General features: G+C 40.0%; 1 protein-coding gene across 4 annotated transcripts in view; it reads right to left on the bottom strand.

The window, feature by feature from the left end:
* LOC119651575 (sodium-coupled monocarboxylate transporter 1) overlaps positions 1 to 23241 on the bottom strand; it is a 301298-nt gene that overhangs the window by 46156 nt on the left and 231901 nt on the right. For all 4 annotated transcript variants that reach the window (XM_038055213.1, XM_038055211.1, XM_038055212.1 and 1 more), the window contains one exon: positions 14354 to 14501. In XM_038055213.1, the coding sequence (XP_037911141.1) occupies positions 14354 to 14501 (148 nt within the window). The remainder of the gene's footprint in view (positions 1 to 14353; positions 14502 to 23241) is intronic.

Consider the following 23241-nt stretch of genomic DNA (forward strand, 5'->3'; position numbering starts at 1 on the left):
GGACGCTTGGGTTGCTCTACCCCATTAAGAGGCGATAAAAAGAAATTTTGCTTACTTAAGCCAAAATAAATGCCTTAAAATTTTTCAGATATCTGTTCTCTCCTTCATGGGGAATAACAGTGCGAATAGGAGCGTTAATAATTCAATGTTATAACCGGAATCTGAAAGGCGGCAGGTAATTTCACGGCATTATTACCGCATTAATTATTGCACTTTCCCTCTAACGTGCAGATATATGTATACATGGCACAATAAGATTGACGCAATCGCACGTCAATTGAAGATATTATATGTAATCTCCGATTTCATCTAATTAGCATATCAATTACTGATTACCTGGCTCTATGAGAAGCTAATCTGCTGCAGAATAATTTGGCAACTATACAATGACCTAATGAGTGGCTATAACATGCATGGGTGCACTGTTCCGTTTTCTAGCTTTAGGAATATTGGTGAACTGACGTCATTGTTTCTTACGAGAAGAAGCCTAAAATTGTTGGAAGTGCAAATAAAATTATAAATTATTAACGACCCCTTCCAAACCATCGACTGTACCTTGGTACTTGGATCAAGATGAGCGATACACGTCCTCACGAATCGTGATAAAAGTCAGACAAGGTTTGTCCTGGCAATATCAATTCGTTTTTCCTTTTTCCATGTGTCAGTTTCTGTACTCAAAGTGAGGATACCTTTTTCATGTGGAGTCCGTGGGAACAAATTCTTCGGATGCTGCCATATGGTATCCATGTGAGTGCAAATATCTAATATCCACTCTCCAGTAAGACTGGTTAAAAGGGTCTTCGATTTTGCCCTAATGCTATATGTTTTAAATGCGGATTGTTACGGGTACTGTAAATATCAGCTTATTTAACTTTTGGATCAACCCTCGTGAAAGCACACATAAGACTGAATTAATTAAGGTACTGTAGGTTTTAAGAATAGAAACAACCAGTACCACCATTAAAATTCAAATTAATATATACATATTACAAACAATTAGCATCCTTCTACTGCAGAGGTAGCCAGAAGCCTGTGGATTTAGTCGAATGCACGCATAATATAAGGTAAGATTCAACACCTTGTGAATATATCTGGACTTAAATGTCGCTCTACGGTTGTATGTTTTGTACCCGTTGACCGAGAAGAGGCACCATGAAAGATTGACAATATATACATAAATATGCCTAAGAAGGAATGAGGAAGCGGAATCTACTATACATTTCCTATAGATGTAACAGAAATCAGAAATTTGGTTCTGATGTGCTTCAGTTGTAGCGGGTAATACTAAAGGTATGCACCATTACAGCCTGAATGCTCACAGGCTATGTCTCTGACCGCCTTATTCACAGACATTAACATATATCTAGGGAAGGAAGGTTAGTTTTCGATAAAGTTACGTTTGGCTTGATGAGTTCTACCATTATGAATCCCAGAGTCCAAAGTTGTCAAAATAACTAATTTTGACGAAAAGACTACCCAGCAGAGATGGAAAAATACCTGTATCGGCGAAGAATCGTTCAACGTTCGGGAGGAAGAGTGGATTGCAAGAACAGGCCTCAGCGCTTAGACAATTGAGACACGCACTCCAAAAAGCGATCAAAGAAAGCAGAAGCTTCATTAACATCTATAAGGAAGTTAACGTAAACCCCTGAGGCACAGCTTGCAGAGTCGTGATCTCTTAGATAAGGAGAGAATGAAGACACTGTAAGTAACTTTTCCGGTAATTCAGAAATTAATAGTGGAAACATTCTTCACGCAAAGATCCATCACCGGGATTGAAGAAATCAGTGTAGCCAATTCCGAGCTGATTGCTTGTATCACCGAAGTATGTATTGGTCAAAGTATGAATGAAAATAAGCGGCAAGAAAGCGCTATGACCTGATGGAATTCAACATCCAACATTCTTTCTGTATCTGATCCGAAATCCGAAGTTTTAGGTGCTCAGAGGTGGCAGTGCGGAAGATGGGGCGGCAACCCTATTGGCTAAACCAAAACCAAGTGGCCGAGGAGAACCTCCATAGTGGTGGCACCGGAAGACGCTGTACTCACTTTGGTTTGCCGGCCGTGATGCAGTAGGCGAATGCTCCAAAGGCCTAATCAGGGCGATCAGACTCGAGTCTGCACGGGAACTCATCTGAAGTGGCAAATTAGTCACGAAACCTTACCAGGGGTATACTGGTACCATGGGAACCGGAAAAGCCCCTGGACTCACATACTTCGGGTGAACTCCTGTTGTATGTGAGGACAGCTCGGTTATTTGCGGTTGGCCCCCCTAGCGGGAGTTTCATGATGGTTGTGGTTATGCTCAAGCGAGAAGAGACCTTCGGGCCTCGACGTGGTGTTGCGTATCAACACGGGTGCCGTACTCCATAGTTCGGTAGAGATTTAGGCAATTCTTGCATCCACCAGTGTGAATGCTAAGCCATGCACTTAGTATAGACTGGTACCGTTGTTGCTTGTCTCAGCGCGGCTCTGATTGTGGTCACAAAATCAATCCGTGTCTGAAGAGGACCGTAGGATTAAGTCTCCACGGCAGGTACCTACGTTAAACACCATGAACGTAACTGTATCTGATCCGAAAAATTCGAGAGGGAATAATTGCAAACAGATTGCAACGAAAGAGCTCCATCTGATATGCAGTTTAGATTTAGAAGAAGCCGCTCCAAAGTGGTGGTGGACATCGGAGCTGCGGGCAAAGAACGCGACAGATTGCGCCAGGGATCAAAAGAGTACTGTTCGGCTTTTACGTAAGAATGGAAGAATACCTTTAACTCAGCAAATTGGAAGTCCATCTGAAGGTCACTTATTAGGATGAATTCACCGTACTATCTGAGAAATATCGTCACTTATGAGGGCACACGTTACTTCTACTGCCTTTACCGGTGGCTGGTTTCTCCAAAGATGTTGCCATGGTTGTGCTGTAAAAGCACACCCACGAGATTGGAACAACAACAAATGAAACGATCTGGAAGATTCTAGGTACAAACTTGGGAGTAATGCTCGATAAATGATTAAAAATTCGAGGAAAGGGCAACATCTCAGATGGCACATCCGTTAGTGTAGCTCAACGAAAAGTCGATGAATGTATGAGCTGATTCAAATCGGCGGTAGGTGGGTAAATTGTCTGACTGTAGTTGGCAGTTAACGCATTAAGTGTCTGACCATGGTAACTACCGAACACACCAATGCAGGTTTGGCTACGACGAGTTTCCAACATATCCAAATTACGGAGGCCAAGAAGAAGGCTCAGAATATGCAACATTCGTTTGCAGAGACGTCGCGACATACAGACCTAATTTTCCAAGCGTGTGTTTCCTAATACTTTAATCAGTGGGCGAAAGGCAGGATGTAGTGACATTTGTGAAAAAAATATTCAAAAAGAGTTCTCTATAGCGGGTAGGGGTAGCCACATAGGAATAGCAGAATAATTGCTAACCGCCGGTGAAGTAATATCTAGGGATAAAGAAGATTTTTGGACAGATTTTTGAAATTAGTCTCATTTGCATTGCGAATGATATTTTTCACTGGTAAACGACAGCCCGATTGCGGAAGGGGCTCATATTAGCTCGTACCTCCGTGAGGCGCCGCGGTACTTAAGCGAAGGTAATCGCCGTTGAATAATTATCCCTGCAGGGTTTGACTCAGCCTAAATCTAACTGCTATTTCGGCAAGGTCTATGCCCGAACAGTATGCCGCTAGTGACGAGATGATGAAAACTACATAAGTCTGTAAAGCATTCATCGTTATTATTACGGTCCCTAAAACAATGCATTCTCTACAGATGGCCGCTCCTGGAATTAAGATCCCAGCGTCACATCTATCAATCAATTTTGAACTGCGATCGTAAATCCCTATTTTTGTGTAGTATTATAAAATTATAATGACAACTAAGAAAACATTACGGAGTATTCTGAGTTTTCTTCAGAGGATGTCTTGCATCTCAGTAAGTTTTACTCATTCGTAATCGATTCGGAATGAATTAATTGCTGAGTACCGACTTTGGTGAGCTTACATCCATTCCACTGTGTACACTCCTTTTCCACTATTTTGAGTTAAGAAGCTCCAAGTGGACTTACTCCATCCAGTCAATGCGAAAGCTTTCTCCTGCTACTTCCGTTTTGTCATCAGTACGTTCACGCGTAGTTGGACTGTACGCTGACGAAAACCTTCATATGATGTTACCTCAGATCCGAGTTTTCCGATGATTCGAAGTAGCTATGATCTAATTAAAAGGTGGAGGTTTCGCACACTTACCAACTGCGGCTCCTAAATAGAATATTGGCAGCGAGCAACCTCATCTTCATTTTGATCTTCCGCTATTAATGCAGAGAGCAACATTGAGCTCGAGAGCACCATAAACAGAAACAATGTTAACAGGATAGACAAATTGATCGACGCTTTTGATACTCTACGAGTTAATGTAAATAGGGAAGTACCAGAAAGAAAAACGGTCAGTCAGGCGCGAACTTTGGTTTTGCTAGTATTTATTTTCTATCTGACCTCGCTTTCCTCTTTCCACCAAACCCGAACCATTTAACCATGGTTTATGACTCGACGGGAGAGGGAGCATGTCTTGAGGTGATTGATAAAATACGTCATGGTACATTGTAGCCAAGGCAGCAGGAAATACATTATCGATAATAAGAAGGAATAATATTGGTACATAAATGCAGCCTTGTAGGATTTCCCTCTGGTTTCAAATTCCTTCGTAATCCTACCTTCGTGAGTAGCAGGCGATATAATCTTCAATCATAATCAAGTCGTCCAGATAGCTCAGCGGTTAGAGCACTAGGCGGTCGTATGGAAGATCACGATTTAAATCTCACTGGTAGTTGGGTTTGTATTGTGACTTGACGTCGGATACCAGTCGAATCAGCTGGGAATGGGTACCTAAGTCAATTCAGGATAACAAACTCGGGAGAGTGCAATACTGACCACATTGCCTCCTACAAGGTACTGTAATCCTGCAGTATACCGTGACGGTCTTGAATGAATTGTTCTAACACGCTCCATGGCCCTGATCCGATTATTATTATTTATATACAAACAAGATAATAACCATTCATGAATGCACCTTCTGATCAAAGGATTTTCGACACACCCCTGTTCACAGCCTCAAACGATTTTGAGAAAATTTGTAGTATCCCAGAATTTTTGGATAAGGAAAATAGTAGTTTTGCGGAAACTACACGTAAAGCGATCAGCAGTTCCCGGGGAAAGCAATTTCACTCCAGTTAAGTGCATTGATAACTGATACGATTTGGCTTTATTTAAGAAGCAGTTCTTATCGCGCGGTAAGTAGCCATTCCATTCACGATGGAAGAAACTGTACTGGATATTTTACAATTCAGAATCTTGATGAAGTACTCTTTTCACCTCACTAGTTGAGAGAAGTCTACCGTAAACTTTCTTGGCCAGACCATCGGGCACCTTTCGTGATCGAGTATGCGCCACTGAAATTATTTTTATTTGCGGCTGCGAAAACGTGCAGGCAGATCGATGAAGGTAAGCAGGTGAAAACTCCGTTGACGGTGATGAATAGGGGGCAGGGGGGCAGGGAGGGCAGGGTAGTGTATGAAATGCTTTATTGCCACAAAAAAGTACGAGAAATTCAGTATAGTGTACGTCGGCAACAGGAATTTCATCAAACTGTTAGTTAGGCTATCCAGCTGCCGTAAATAGGAAGGATTTTGCTACTGAGAATCATGGAAGGGTCTTCTGGTATTGGTAACTTTTTCGATAATCCTATGAGGGATTGTCCGAGATCAGAAAATATATCTACCTCAAATCCAATGTTAAACCGAGGTTATTCTTCGCCAAAGTTCTCTCTGTGTAGTGTGAGGTTTTAGTACATAATGTTTCCATTAATGCATGTGCACGTGGTGTCATTGGGATATTGTGAAGAACTTTGTCCGCGTGCAGGCAAGATACTCGTGCATATGATGAAAGGGCGACAACTGGATTGTAGGTTATGCCATGCGGTGGAACGCACTGTTCTCGGAGGGCTTGCCTTTGAACTACATTTTTTTGTTTGTTGAATGTGCCTTGTCCTATTATATTGACAATGAGATGAGACAGAGTTTTGGCAAGAGTAGTTGTTCATTGAAAGTGTTCGAGCGTTGATTTGAGGACTTTGGTCGAATACCATGAATGGTGCTCTCGTAGTTAAATTCCTAAGAAGTTTCAAAAGCTGTGACCATTCAAGGAGGAACCGTCGGTGATGAGTCGTGAGCCCTCTATCTACTTGATGGTGAGGTCCATGGACGAAGAACAGTGGAAGAAATTTTCTTCCGCCGTTGTCGGTCTACTGGCCTCTCTATCTTGGACTAGCTGCCAAATTTACAAAAAAGTAAGTATGCCATGCGGTTTCATCTAGGGTTGAGGGCAGAAGAAAATTCTTCTGGTTGATCATCAAGGGGACGGAGGACTCGGAAATTGAGTTCCTAATCATATTTTAAAGCTATCTAGCACGGTTCAGGGCTGAATTTCGGTAGTTGATGTCAGTTTCATGATTATATCTAGTTCTCTTCTATGAGCTATAATAAAGGTGCAAACAAAACCTGGTAATAGTTCGGTCACGTTGCTTCCAGGGTAGAAATTTACCAGCATCTGATGAGTGGCTTTCGCCCAGGACGAAACTGCAAGTCGACTTTTTTACAAAATCTGAATGATTTGTTTTATTGATTGTGTTTGATATAAGTTCTCATAAGAATCAAGCAAATGGCACAATCAAGAACAGGAGCCAGCTAATTGTACGGGTCCGGAAACTTCTCCTATTGCACAATTTTCTTCGTTCCGAAGTGAGCAGAAGAACCACTAAGTGAAAACAAATACAATACAAATCTGCACTATCATACTTTGCCGTTTCACAGGAGAGATGTCATAAAGAAAACGGATATGTAGAGGGCCGCTCGTAAATTCAGTGACAATGGCATTTTCTTTATATTATAAATTATATGATTCGAAAAGAAATATCCACACTACTGCATTAAAATGAAACCCTCAAAAAGTGGCTTCTGAGAATGTGTCGCTGAACTACCGAGATAGGTTTGACCCACAGGGTTGCCATTTAACCTTAGTTGAGATAATAAGGAGTATTAGGTGACGAAACAATCTGTCGAAGATATTTCTACCGCGGCATCCATCGAGTCGATTCTCACTTTTATTTTTGTTATTCGCTATTCATATTTTTCCGCAATACCCGCCCTTTTTTTTCAAAATTTAGAAGAAATGTTAAACTGCAGGCGAGAGAATATACTCATTAGAAGACGCAACTGCTATTGCAGTACTAAAAGGCGTTATCTCTGTGATTAATTATTAAAGACCACTTATAACAGTTAATGAAAAAAATAAACTTTAGTGAGATTTGAACCCAAAGACTAATACTAGGAGTAGGTTGATTGAAGAGTTAAAAACTTAGAGTAACTAATTTTGGAATTGAAATACCAGCAAATTACTTACACTGAAATTCGTTATGAATTTTTGGAAACAGAGCCCATTAGAATTTTGTTATAAGATATTTTTGTCATTTCATAATGTCATCCTCCGCTGTTGTTTTTCACTTTTTAAAGTATCGTGTTCCAATGGTCGGATAAACATTATTTTTGAGACTACGCGTTCTCTTGTTTGTTTCATAAGGAGTTAAGGTGAACATCTTGGGTATTTTCACTTATTATCTTTTTTAAGCAATTTATGCCACGTGGGGTTCATTTTGTTGCTTTTATGTTGTCTTCCCTCATCAGAAATTTAAGTAAGTCCAAGTTTATTACTGTGCTTTTTCAAAAATGTTGCTTAAGGAGCCAAACTTAATTCCAAGAAAAATGAAAAGATTCGCCAGGAAATGTTATACTAATGCAAATTTATATAAATTATTAATATTTATCCTCGTATTTCACATCAGGCATAAGTTTCCAAAGTATACTCCTTGCTTCCTCGAAAATCCCTTTTTCATGAATTTACTCGTTTTGCTTTGCTGACAACAAACTTGTATATCGCTGAATGTCCTGGAAGCTCGACACTCAAAAGCTAAACAAGTCCGTATTTTACTACTGTATGTTCTGCAGAAATTTGTGTTGAAAATATAAATATTTTTTTTGATAAATATTTTCAATAAAGTTCAAGAAGCAAAAGAGATCTTTGCATGTAGATGGAGAAAGAGTAGATTGAATATGTTTGAAGTTTAACTCAAGTTTATTGACCACGAAGAAAAGTCCGAGCAAATTGAAGGAAAAACTGATGAATTGGTCGAGCTAGATACTTAAAGTTGCTAAGCATGTTAGATATGTACATGGACTAATCAGCCGTTGCCTTTTTCCAAAATGTGCATACCTACGAAAGATTAGGCAAATTGGCCGTTCAGTCATCGTAGAATTTGGCATTCTTGGGGTGTAGAAAAAAAAATGTCTTTGTTAAAACGTGAGTTACTTTCGATCTTGGTTTATTCACCTTGTAAAGAAAAAGTTGCCTCCACTCATTTTTTACGCATTTTGCACTTATTCCGATCATCAATCTTCGAAATTTCGCTCTGAAAGGGTTATATGTGACACACTCGCAATTAATACATTGTTGTTCACGAAAATATACTATAAAAGGCAAAGAACTCAATTACTTGCAGATTAAATCTTTCTTCACTTTACCAGAGCAATACAAATTAATTGATTCAATTTATGGGGAAGCTTTTTCGATAAATAGTTACATGTACAGGTCATTCAGGCATTTCGTCGCTAACAAAGTCATCCATTCTAGCAGATATCCTTTTTTTGTCCGAAGGCGAACGTTTTCACGGTCAACCCCAACTCCCTACTTCTCTACAATCGATTAATTCGGCGTTCTCATGTTTATTTTTTGCTCCTTTACAGAATGTTCGTCTTCGCAGATCCATACGTTGTATAGATATTTCCTGACATTTTGCGTGGGACCAATGAAAGATGTTCTTCAATTAAGAATTCAGGCACCAATCGAAGTGATTTTTATTGAGATAGCCGCGACAGAGTGCGAAACAAAACAAGCTTTCAGATGTTCGTATGTAGATATAATACATAAGCTCGCGTCTGAGAGCCTTCTGCTAGCAACCATTTGTTGCTTGAATTCGTGAATCATGTTTCAACCCCGAATTCCATATAGGGTAGGTTAGTTCAAACTACCCAAGTATAATTGAAGATATTAATATATAAATACATACATAGTTGAATATTCTGCTGACATAGTGAATCAGATAACTTGATCCGCTTTTTTCCAAATGACTATAAGTATCCCTGGCGAATTTCTCCGTTTTCATTTTTCATAAATAGTGAAAGGTCCATCGTATCTACTGCCGTATTTTACCAAATTCTATCCATTATTTAAATAGAAGATTGCCCAGAGGAATTCACACCTAGACATAAAGTTCTTTCGCAATCCCCTTAATTCGCAACTGAGACTTTAAGATGAACAGTGTCCCTTTATTTTCTGCTAGGCCTCTATTAAAGAGATTTCGCATTTGAACCAATAGCGTAGGATATGGAGCCCCCGCTCTGCTGACCTACAATAAAAAAGCCAGTCGTAAAGCAATGCTTGCTTATCGTGTCAGCAATTAATTTAATCCAAACGGACACCCGCGAGCTTATCTTTCACCGAAAATAAATTTAACTGCTATATATTTGTTTCTAGCTTGAATCCCATTCGCCTTCATTTTCTCCCCCTTCGATGTCGAATTAATTTTTTATATCTCGGAGATATTTAAAGATTGATTTTTAGAAAAGAAGTTACGAAGTCATTGTTTTGGGATAGAAGGAATGATAAATTGTATGGCAGAGAAAGACATTTTATTTATAGCTGGGTGGAATATTTATGGAACTAATTTTGGGAGTTCTAGTTCGAGGTCGCTATATGTTTACTTTGGCGGCTTATAAAGAAGATTAACCGGACTATATATATCCATGTATTTCATGGTGCCTTGTCCAGCTTATTTTTATTTAGAAAAGAAGTAAAATGGGTTGAAAGACAAAGATTCAGCATTTAGTTTTGTTGTATACATATTACGGCATTTACACATCCATGATCCCTATAGATAGAACGCACTGAAAACACTAAGCTGGTTGGAGATAATTAGCAAGTACAACTTGTCCCATCAGGTATGTCCACTTGTATGTATAATAGAGTGCTGCATGGATGGTTCTGAGCGTTTCCGTATCTAGACTGTTCCATCATCATGTAAAGTTAACCTAGGCAATGAAATCGTGCATTACATTATAATATAACCTGGTAGTGCACCTTTAGCAATTTTTATCGAGCACTTGGTATGTTTTCAATGTTCCTCCAATCACCTGATTACTTCAGGGGTCTCCAGGCAACTGAAGACAAAAGAGATAACGTTACTTGTCTCTACACTTTCTTGGAATACTGGCTTTCATAGCCTAATTGCAATAATAACAATTCACATCATCATCAACGACGCAACAACTGGTATACGGTCTAGGCCTGCCTTAGTAAGGAGCTCCAGACATCCCGCCTTTGTGTCGAGGTCTACAGATTCGATATCACCCCAAAAAGCCGTCCTGACCTATGCCATTGCTCCATCTCACGCAGGGTCTGCCTTGTCTTCCTTTTCTACCATAGATATTGCCCTTATATACTTTCTGAGCTGGATCATCCTCATCTATACGGACTAAGTGATTCGCCCACGACAACCTCTTTAGCCGGATTTTATCCGCAACCAGACGGTCATGGTATCGCCCATAGATTTCGTCGTTATGTAGGCTACGGAATCGTCCATCCCCATGTAGAGGGCAAAAATTTCTTCGGAGGATGCTGGTCGCGAACGTGGCCAAGGGTTCGTAATTTCTCTTACTCAGAACCCAAGTCTCCGAGGAATACGTAAGGACTGGCAAGATCATTGTCTTGTGCAGTAAGAGCTTCGATCACATGGTAACACGTAGCCGCATTCGGTCACAAAGGCATTGGCGAGAGCCAGCATCTGATGAAATTAAATCCTTGTGATCGAAACCGTCAGAAAATCAAAATAAATTGTCTTTAGTCGACCATGGACTTTCCACCGTTCCTCACTGTGGCCATTACTTCCCCCCTTTCCAAAAAAGGATACGGCGGAGCATTCTGCAGACACAAACCTACTTCTTTGCCAACCCCTTTCAAATTCATAACATCCATTATTACTTAAAGGGTCAACGCGCACCTCGATAACAGCATTTTGTAAAATGAACAGAAGTGCTGCCGAATGGGGGTTTCAAAGAGCAACTAATTATCGACTCAGTATCTATAGACCAGAAATTTCTTTATTTGCTATGTCAATTACGCTATTGCTTTTGACAGCCTCCCTAGCTAATTGGTGTTCCATGTTTGTACAACATTGATTCAAAAGTAAGAAATTGTTTCAAGAGTGCCTTTTCAATGCGTTCGGCTTAGGGTACCAACACCTCAGAGCCCATTTTATATGGAGAGGCATCTTTCAGGTGGATTTATTGAGTCCCCTTTGTCACTGAGCTCTCTTTTATGGCTACTAGCTGATGCTAATATGCTAAGTGTGATATACTCGAATGGCATCAGATTATAAGCTGGTAGTGACGACCTACTTGGAAGTCTGTCATGCGTAGTTAACATGTTCATTCGCGATATTCGGGTAACATTTGATCCAAGGTTCGAATCCAAATCATCTGCAAATGTTATTATGAACCGCATGCCGGACATAGTGTTGGTGGCCTCCACAATTCAAATACAATACAATACAACATAAAAACGAACTTCTACAAGTTTCTAGGAATTCTGCAAGGAAACCACACTCGAGTTCGTGACTTGAAACATGCTCTCTTGTCAGAATTCTTGTGACGTCTGAAGCTGATGATAAAATCGCTTTTCTCGGGAAAGAACAAAATAAGTGCATTTAATTTGTTTGCTATAACTTTATTTGCATATGCATTTGAAATATTGCTATGAAAGGAACCTGATCTGGAAAGCGGCCAGTGAAGGATACGGACTACTATATTTAAACTCCGAACGCATCTCCCAAAGTCTACAGTGATGCGGGTTAACCAGTATCATAACATCGAAGGCAGGGGTGTGTTCATCTACATCTACATCTGTTCAACTAAACGTGAAGGATCGATTTTTCACATCTTTGAGTGGAAGGATCGACGAGTGTAAGTCGAAAGTTATATACGGCTAACTCGTGAATGATATCTGGCTATTATTTGTCTATCCGCATTTGGCTAACAAATGGTTATGTACTGGGGAGCCCTTTGCTCAGACGGAAGGATGTACGCAATGCAAGTCGATGTGGTCGCCAACCGTGCTTACAGAAAGCTAATTGTAACTCACAGCTCATTTGGAAGATATAGTTCACATCCCCACGTTATGCGACTTCTATTTTTATTTTTTTTATTCCGGTCGCCAAAACCACGTTTCACATATCCGAAGAAAGTGATGCTAGTGACCACTTTGATATTTTGACCCCATTTAATACTACTTCAGTTTACGTTACTCTTTAATAACGTCTAAACTGCATTGCGTTGCGAGATTATAATCTGCATCATTCCATCCACCAATCGCGCCTTTGGCAGTCCTAATTTCTTGTAAAACATATTCTCCATAGTTCTGATTATGTAGTGCCACCGAAAATGTTCATCCTCAGGCAATGAACAATCACTTCACTATCAGAAGGCTGTAATAATTTTGTACATAATTAGTGTCTGTTTAGACTGAATATAATAGATCCCATTTTCGTTTATAATTGAGACAGTCATCACACAAAACCTTTGTGTGCATTGCTCAAATTGCAGCTCACAAAGCCTTCAGTGCCTTATTCGAAATGCTCACCCACCGAACAGTGCTGCTTACCCCCTGTTGCTCACTATACAATTCAAATATTCAACTCGTTTTCATTTAGTGGCACAAGGACTACAATAACATCCCCAACATGTTGCTGGTCTTATTTTGAACAACTACCCTGCAGCATGTTGTCTGAGTAAATATAAGTGAAACAGGTGAGCGGAGCTTGCATTTGCAGAGCGTTTGCTTGGCTCCAAGTCACCTCTGGCCAATCACTACCAGGAAATAGAAATTTCACCCCCTTGCAACTCAATTTACTCAATTGTTGATAATACTTTATTAAAAGGTGCTGCTCTGTTTTATCTTCACCGCTTTCATTACGGGGCTTGTGGGGAGGGGTTAGACTACTACTGGCTTTAAAAAATCAATTAAACAAATTAGGGTAGTGATTGTTGGAGGAATATACAGTATATTTTCACTACGTTGAAGTTCACCACGAGCTAAAATATTTTATTGGCAAACTCAAATGGGGAGAGTTCAGTAGAATTTTTGATAGGCAAATGAATCGATACAATTTTGATAATAGGAACGCAGTTGACTCACAACCCCACCTCTGATTCAAAATATGTCGAATTCCTGTGTTATTAAAAACCCGCAAATATAGTATTTAGAAAGTAACCGCAGCTTCATGAACCGCCACTAAAAATTGCCTGACCTCGTAAAAACTAATGACGGAATCATCTCCACATTTCACTATGGACGAATCCTTCGTCCGCGATTCTTGTAGTACAACAATAATTACAATACTACGACGGTCGAGGAAAAAATCAATGAGATTTCTCCCGTCGTGCGAAACCAATGTAAAAATTTGTAAGGACAGAATACGCCCAAATGAAAAAAATACGAAAATACGAAATGGGGATAAAATGAGTTCGAAAGAGGTTCCCTTTTGGAGTCGTTAATAATGGTCAAATAGCTGTCATTTACTGACAGAAAATTTGTTGCAAACAATTTGATGGTTTGAGCTGCCCCTGGCTGCTGAGAAATGGAAAGAGGCGGATTGCTCGTGCTATTTTCCATTTAAAATCGTTGTAGGTACCTAGCAAGCCATGTCGAATCCTTCTCCATTCACCAAATGACTAATGATGTCTATTAGAAGGCATTTACTATCGACTTGATGGATTGTTACCGCTTCAGTGATGTTTCAATTTTTAAGATGTCAGTTAGAAAAATTGGGTTATGGATTTGGTAGGTATTTGTCGAAATACGAAATGAAATATTAAATTCGATATTGTGACTGAATTTTGTTGAAATTGCTGATAAGTTGGGTGACTGTTGACGGTCATAAATTGTTAAAAATCGAGTCCCTGTCTATTGAGGCGTGACGCTTCCTTTCATTGTGCGGTAGTGTAGGCACTAATCTGTACATGGAAAATCTTGTAGAAAATAACCGAAATTGATTTGCAGAGGTTAATTGATGAGTCTAGCGCAAACATTTCTTTTTTAAGATCCATTGTAGTGTGAAGGGTGCTGAGGGCACCCGTTTAACAAAATTGCGATTCTATTTAACTTTTCATGTTTCGAACAAACTTACCTAAGATCCACATATTGATATACTGAGGTAATGCCCAAATTGAAATAGACTGGCACAAATATGAAGCAAACAATAGGATAAGCATTAACCATGCCATAAATCACCTCCCACATAGCTGAACCTCTATAAAACAATTCGCTTGGGTATCCTGAAATTGAGAAGAGAAAAATATACGTGAAGAATTGTTTGTATTTTCATGCATACATAATAGAAAATACGCTGTTTGTAGATATTAGAATATGTATGAATAAATATGCATACCAGACTTCCTGAAATGAAAATTTTGCATGTGAAAGGATCAACTAAACTTTCTTGCTATCGCTTTTCGGCCCATAATCTTAAAAGGAATGAACAATGATTTATGGAATTTTTCCCTTTAAGGTTGGTCTTTTCTCTTGTTCGATTCCAGTCGACTGACAGAACAAGCGAACTCTACGGTTTGTTAACGGAAAATATTTTGAACTTCATAGAGATGAGTTGAAAAAGTCTACAAAAGCAATGTACTACAGGCTGGAGATGATATCTACCCATCAACCCCCACTGCATTGTATAATGTACACAGATTATCTTTTCCCCTAGTTCACATATGAATGGGTATTTCCTTCTGAAATTCGGAGTTCAAAGACAATTGTAATGAGCTCAGTTTTACAAATATTTGAGAAAGCAGCCTATCTGGACTTCATCTCCAGGATATTACGCTAGTCTGGTGGTGTGTTTCGCCTCTTCAGCGAATCTATGTACAAGAAGCTACTACTCCTTTACAACTGCACTGGATATCACTCTCATTTCAACAGTATCACTGGTAATAGAAGCATTATCTTTACTTATGGACACTTTTCAATTTTTTTAAACAATTTCGAGTAACACTTGCACGGTCCTTATAAAGTATAATACATAATATATAATAGCTCCACGAGAAGGTATATTATGAGAGAATTTGGTATCCTGATAAAACTATCATAGTAAGCCTGACTTGATGTAGCCTGCTGCAAAACAAAATTTTATTAAAAGTGTATCATTGTCCGTCTACCTATCTGTCTCTCCTTTCTGTTGAGGAAATGCAAATCTACAAAAGAAATTTGACTGAACACGTCAGTTTATGGGATTCTTACCCCCAAAACCGCCCCGATACCCCCTCTATACCATGGAAACACCAAAGATCACGGGGCAGAGTTAGCTTTCTCTAGTTCACCCTCCTTTCCTTTCTAGCGACATCTGTAACCGCGTCTCCTCCGCGTGAGAGTGATTGCATTCCAATCCTCCTCACATGTTAGCATTCTCCGCACTAAATTTTCTGGCACAATCATCCCGAATAGTGTTTCGTCTAGGTTCTATGAAGAAGAGTTCCTCAAGGACTCCGTCGCAGTTTGAAGAATATAGTTAATTTTCCAATTTAAACCCGTAAAGGTACTGGCAATATCCGCCATGTCTTATGAGAAACTGGGTAAAATCATAATTAACTTCTCCCTACAATCTCTTCAACCACTCTTTGATGGTAAGGATCAGTCAGCAGATTTACCGATCCTGCGCTGAGCGCTCGCAATGCTGTTGATGGCAACAGCTGTTTGTTTTCGTATTGTATGTGTTCGTCATCTCGGTTGTCAAGGTGTCAATCGGCATCACTCTCGATGAATGCTACTGGAGCAAACGATGAGCGTTGTCCTCCGATAAACCGCACTTAGTTTACCTGAAAGTTTGCCAGCTCTAAGCGGCAGTACCAGGTTCTGCCGCGTCTATGCTACAGAAAATATATCCTCAGATATGGTCTCTTCGAATTATTCAGCAAACATGTTCGCTCTAAATTTCACTGCGAGCTTCAAGGCCCTATATTCGGTATTCGCTCTGTCGTCGCCCATTCTTCAGCAGATCTCCAGGGGCCCATCTTTAGTTTCTCAAGGAATTTTTATCTTATTTACAGATCTCTCAAAGGTGTCTGCAAGCAGGACCGTTAGTTATGAGGAAGAAGAGCCACTGAGTCGTCTCTTCAAAATTCAAAAGGAGTTTGCATCCGCCTCAGAGTAGAGCTCCGTAAACCATCTCTCTTCCCCCGTTGTATGGCCAGCTTGAAATTTTCCAGGGGTCTACACATGCATGATTCTTTTCACCTGATCCATCCTACTAAACGCCCTCTGAGTCGTACATGTCGTTCGGTGGCAAGTTCATCGTAACCTGAGCAGTTCACCGTTTCAACAGTAGTTCAGTTCTTGGAAATATGTAGGCATGGACCCGACATATGTTTGGCGATGCATTATGTCACATGGAGAGCTTTTTCGTTTGACCGGCTGCTTCCAATGATTTTGTAGATAATCTTGATATCCTACCCGGCTTTAGGTATGTTGTTTTTCTTCCATAAAACTCTTTTATCATAGTTCGAAAATGATTGCCAGGTGATCTTTCTGGATGTAGTCCTCGCTATCGTGCCAGTCTTAAAATTCAGGCTATGTGAGAATGGGTAGGAAAGAGCAGGTGTACAGTTACACCGGTTATTTTCGCCAACGTAAAGCCACTGGCCGCCCAACTCATCCTGCATTATAAAGCTTGGCGAGCGCATGTTCATATAGCAACTTCACCAGGCGAAACTGTGACCCATACACCACCCTAATGATATATTTAGGAAGGCAACCTCGTCGTTTTTTACCTCCTTTCCTCCAATTCGAAATTGAAATCCAAATTTAGCATTAAATGGAACATTATCCAAATTATTCAACACGAAAGCATTTTTTTTTAGGGATATCGATAGCTGGGAGGCCGCTTGCTTATTCCCAAAAGCTGTCGATATGGCGGTTCCGAGCCCCTGCACCGTATATATATAAAAAATGTGTCTATTTTTTTTTTGTCAAATATAGTAAAGTAGGGTATCAAATGACAGGCCTCGATTTAATTTTTCAAAACAGGTCACACTTTTGACATTAATTAAAGGAGGAGCGATTGTGTAGGAGCTAAAAATTGATCACTTATTACACGGGGCCACTCTCCGAAACTATCCAAAAAATCTGGGAAAACTCATAGAGCTGATCCTAAATGTGATAGCGCGGCTAGTAAATACCCCCCCTATGACATTGACATTTTTGGGACATTGAGAAATCTGAAAGCTCGAAATGGACTCTTTGCATGCAAATTTTCTGCAATGCTGAATATCAATTTCACATTGAACTGAATAAATGTTAGACAGTGGCTGCGACTAGACCTATGCGTATAAATTACGAACTGCGTGCTTTTTAAGGTTTTGTTTGCAAAACGTACGTATTTTCCTCAGATTCTGCACCGATTCAATTTGGAGTTTATGAAGGTATCGTTCTATTTCCTAAGAGAGTCCAATTTGGCCGACTTATCTGACTTAACGACTTTGCATAGCCAGAGTTTTCTAAGCAACTTCTACTTCCATGGAGTTTTGAGTGGTCTAGTGAATTACACCTTATTATCAAGAAGCTCACTCGACTTTGCCCAATCCATTTTCTTAGGATTCGGCCTTCGCATTATAGTCTGTTCATCTGCAATAGTCAGACTGAATACTAAGTAACCGTGGTCTGACTGGGAGAGTATGCCTAGCACTTGTAAATCACTAATTAACTCTAACTTTTTTGAGGAATAATCTCATATTTCAACCACCCAAAGTATTTCACAGCTCCTTGTCTCGATAAAAGTTTAGAAGACACTAGACGTTCGCGGTCATAAGACCAGCTGAGCCGTGAAATTAAATAGCTAATTTAAAAAATATTGTTCTGAAGTCTGATTCAAAGGGGTTATGAAAGGATTACCAAGTTCAGATTTATTTTTCTGGAAGTACCGACGAGGACACTATCGTTTTTATTTGGTGTCCTCCCTGGATTTTTCCCAAGACTGTCTCTAGGCAGAAGAATCGTGACGTCCCCGTTGCCATGGGCAGCTGTTATCGCCTACAAAATCGTGAATACCATAAAGCCAAGGAACAACGAAATAAAACGCACCTAGAAAAGGAAGGCGTCTAGGACTGGAATGGAAGAAAGCTTGGTATCTTTTTTCTTAACTAATAACCGACACAAGAGAAGGAGGATTTCGAAAAAACCCTAGAAGCGATAATACTTCTAGGCAAACCTCCTTGCTCTTGTGAAAATAAAGGAAGGCAATACTGCACCGACGAAGAAGAATTGGTCAGAGAAATAGATAAATCAGATGTAAAAACTAAAGGACCGTTGAAGAAAAAACTGAAATGTGATTCGAAATTTTGAAAGGAACCAAAGGAGATTGTTAATGCTGGATAACTCCTTCCAGCCCGAAGATAGAGAAAAGCCATCACCACCAGTTAACAACAATGGAGAATACAATATATCCATTCTAAAAATTAACATCGGGTGTTAAAGGATAGTTTGTGCCATAGGGGGTTCCCAGATTTCGGGTTTCAGTTCTGAACAATCACCTGGGTAATATCTACTGATCTGAAAGCTACAGTCCTACTACCAAACCCTCCTCTTACCTCCACATTCGTAATCCCTGCAAAACAGTAAACAGCTGATTAGAGAGGGTGAACAGTGAGATCTCTACGCCGATTTGACCTTCAGGTTGGATCTGCGAAAGGGGCTAACAATCTGTTCACAACAGATTATAGTCTTAGAACCCGAATTGCAAATCCCTGTTCATAATTGGCATTCTTAGAACATTAGTGGAATAGGTCGCAAAATACAAGATAGATTAATTCCCAGTCCAGGGAACGAAATTATTATTCAGTGAGGTATCTGCTTCTGGAACGCGTACTATTTTGAAAAGCGGAAAACAGTGTGGAACGCGAGAATACGACGTAGCTTTTGTCGTCTAGAGGAATTTTGCTCGCAACATCACATACTAAAAAGTTAACGAAAGAGTCGGCACGATTCGAGGGACAACTAAATTTTTCAGCGTTTGGCAAATTAGTGTTATATGTTCGCACGGAAGTCAAGGACGACTCAGTAAAATATGAATTCTATAGCCGTGTTGAGTCAGTATTTATTTCACTCCTCTCAAACGACGTGAAGATAGTACTCAGCGACCTCAACGCAAAGTTCGGAAAATAAGTGATGCACCATGAAGGTATATACTGGGATATAGTCCCCACGATAAAACTATTGAGAACGGAAACAGAGTTATAAAATTGACTTGCACCAGAAAAGAGGTAATTTCATTGCCCTGTTTCACTCATTGCAGGTTCTACAAAAAACGTGGACCTCACGAGAAACGTGCTGCTTTTTGCATACTTGACCCACATTGGGCCACATGGGATGCTGTATAGAAAATAATGGAAGTAGCAGGTTCATCCCAGCTAGAGGGTTCGATGATCAAAAGCGGTAGAAGAACAAATCCTGCAGACTTTGAACAGACATCAGGAACCCGAGGGAACATGTAAAAGAATGAACGAAAGCGTATAAATCGCGAGATTTATCAATTGAACGATCATTTTAAGAGGCATAATTTAAGACCCGCCTACAACTTAGCGAGAAGAATGACAGCCGGTTACCAGACAAGAACCATATTTTGCAGGAACCCAGCCGAAAGTATTTTTGGAGACACGGAGCAGATAAAAAATCGATCGAACCAACTATTCGAGAAGCTACGTAATGCCATTAGCCATTCTTTATATATTGAAGGGGCTGGAGTTGGGGGCCGTTCAAGCCACTGACCCTCCAAATGCACTTCAAAAAGTCTTTGCACTTAAAACGCTGAGAAACAATAACGCGCCGGGTGTGGATAGAATACCTGTGGAGCTCTTAAGAACAAGAACTATGGGGATGGCGATCAAGTTTCATGAGCTCGTAAACGGTATTTGGTCTGACGCAAGAGTGGCGCAAAGGAGATATTTGCCCCATTTAGGGTGACGATAATGTAATTGAAGCACAGCCTCATCGCAACTTAGACTCTCTGGTTGCCCTGTACTCCACAAAGAGTATAACAAAAATGTGATAAAAGAACTATAGACGATTATTATTGGTGCTCTAAAAAAGCCTGCCAACCTTATCATCAAAATGACAATCAGGCAGTGGAACGTTCAAGTTAAGATACGAAAATAGCTAACAAGATGTTAGCAGATAGTGGCCTAGGCGGATGGTGTAGGTATCCTAGTAGAATGGAAACTGAGCGCAAAGGAAACTTTAGTGAAGCTTAATGAAGTCGCGAAGGAAGTTTACCTGAAAATAATCGAAGAAAAGGCCAAAATCGTGACACTTCGAACAAGTCCACAGTGCTCTACACTGAGACATAATTCTCATAAAAGACAATAACGAAATAGTCGAAATCAATAGACGGATCAGTCTCTACTACAAAACATTTACTGCCTATTCTGTATGTTCAGCTCGCCTTCATCCTCCTTCGTCTGCTGTTTTGATGGTAAAACACAGTGGTGACCGCGTGGAGGTGGAGGTAGGATTCGATAAGATTTGTTCTGGCTCTGTATCAGATCGCGGTGCCACCCTGTGGTCTTTACTATCATTTGACCACCCCTCAGTGAGTTTTTGTCTCAGGCATTTACAAAAAAAAATTTAGTCCTTTTTTCCACTATAAAATAAGGCGAAAAAACAACGCATATAACAGAAGAAACGAAATGTTCCATAGAGACATAGCAAAGGGGCAGGCCTCCATAATGGAGCAAATAATAACAAATTTTAGCACTTAAGGACAGCTTGAAGAAGCAAACGCACCGCAAATCATAAGCGACGCGACTTAAATAAAAGCAAAATGGGTCCAGCATATTCAAGAGTGTTGAACCCAGTCACGACACATTTCCATCGCTTTGTCATCCCGGATGACCCAAACGGAGAACAAGTGTCCCACCCCCGACTATGTACGAAGTAGAGGCAACTTTTTTTAAACTAAAACCACATAAAGCACCCGGAATCGACGCAATCTAGCCGAGCTTTTAAACGAAAGGGAAGCAGAGCTCACTAGTCGAATCTACAAGCTAAGCAGCAGAGTCTGGACAACCGAACAAATACCAGTCAACAAGAGAGAAAGTGTAGGTTAGTGAAAGCCACAATGATTAACAACGAAGGGCAGGTAAAAAGCAAAATGAACTGACATTAAGCTTTTCTATAGTGTCAAGACCTAAGTAAGGTGATGATCTCGCCCCCACCCTCTTTAACTTGGTGTTCGAATACGTGGTCAGGAAGGTGTCCTTAGTTGATACTAGAGGTACATTACTGGTAAAATCCGCACAACTGGGGCGTACGCTCAGGCTCAGATCAATTCTAAGATTTTGTAACCGGAGGATGCGGTCTTTGGATTGAGATAATTCCAGGCGTTGCATCCAGGGGTCAAGGTCCGATTTGGCCTGCGGCAGCATTAAAAAACAAGTCGGGAAACCGGAAGCTGGACGCTTCAGGTACGAAAGGTTTTGTGTATTTCTTAGTACGTAGTACGTAATATATGCATATGTCCACTTTCGGGTGATATTGACATTGATAGTCTTCAATTTTCAAAGAAGCAACAACTTCGACGTATTATAAATTTGTTAGTAATAGTGCGATTTCCATCAAAGTTGGTATGATCATGCTTTACATTATAGTCTATATCACTGCAGAATTTCGTGCCGCTAGGATGAATTTAAGGGGGGTTTCCAGCCAATTACAAAAAATTATAGTAATATACTATTATTAACTTTCTTTGAACAGATATCGGTATGAAAGGTATTTCGGAGCCAAGGCACCATATAGTGACAACCTCTTGATTTTTTTCAGATTTTTCGGTTTGGTAGTTTCCGAGAATGGCCCCCTTAAAGAAATGATCACTTTCAACCCCCCGCACTCCCCACGTTTGACTATATTTGATGAAAAAAAATTTTACACCCTGCTTTTGCATGTATGGGGACCCCCCCCTTAAGTTCAACGTAAAAGGATGTAACTCACTGTATGTGTGAGTGTTCACAGTTCCCACCTTTCTACCAAATTTGGTGTCAATCGCTATAACCGTCTCCGAGAAAAATGCGTGTGACGGACAGACAGACAGACAGACAGACAGACAGACGGACAGACAGACAGACAGACACACAGACAGACAGACTTCAGTGCTTCAGTTTCATTATGATCAAACGTCATGCAAGGTAAAAACAAGATGGACATGCACATCTATGATGACTGAAATTCGAACTCAAGGCAATGAGAATGAGGGGCTAAGGTTCTACTCTAACAACCATGGCGCTTTCCAAGTAAGTAGAGTTTGATGTTTTCTATTTTGCGCGCAAAATTCGCGAGTACTTAAAAACTTTTAGAAACAATAGGAATTAAAATAATGATATTTAGCCACTTCTTTAGAAATCCTGTAAAATATTGTTGTTGCCACCGTGAATGCACCCATTTTTCGTTGCTTAAAGTCTTTATCATTAATTCTGCACCTTTCTCAGATACGCGAACTTCCGCCGACCAACGCTGCACCCTTTTAATTAATTATAGTAAAACTTTTGATGTAATTCTGTATTACTCCTCACGTTTACTTACACTTTTTCTAATTTTGTCAGTTGAAAACTTTTCGCTTCCAAGAAAATCTATTTGCAAGTATTCCAAGATCCGTGCTGGTGCATACTTGCTGCACCGAATACACATCCTAGGTGCCAAGTTTGTGATAAGACTTTGCATTTTAAATTCATCTGAAGAGCATTCTTACTTGTTGCTTGTTTATTCTTTTCGTAGAATATTGATTCGCCCAAGTTTGGAAAATGACTTTTTCTGCAGGAGAAAACTTTAAGGGAACTCTATAGTTTCTATTTGCTTTGCATTTAGTTAAGAGGTGACACGTTGGGAAATAGAACGACTTTACGCAAGGAAGACGGCTCTAATCAGTTTTACGTGAGTGTATTACAAATTGAGGAACTTCAGAACTGGGATATGTAATGACGAACTATGGTAGGTCAGTTTCCGTCTTCGGAAAAGTCAAGCGAAGAACAAGTTCGC

This window comes from Hermetia illucens, chromosome 3, assembly GCF_905115235.1.
Source record: "Hermetia illucens chromosome 3, iHerIll2.2.curated.20191125, whole genome shotgun sequence".
Lineage (NCBI taxonomy): Eukaryota > Metazoa > Arthropoda > Insecta > Diptera > Stratiomyidae > Hermetia > Hermetia illucens.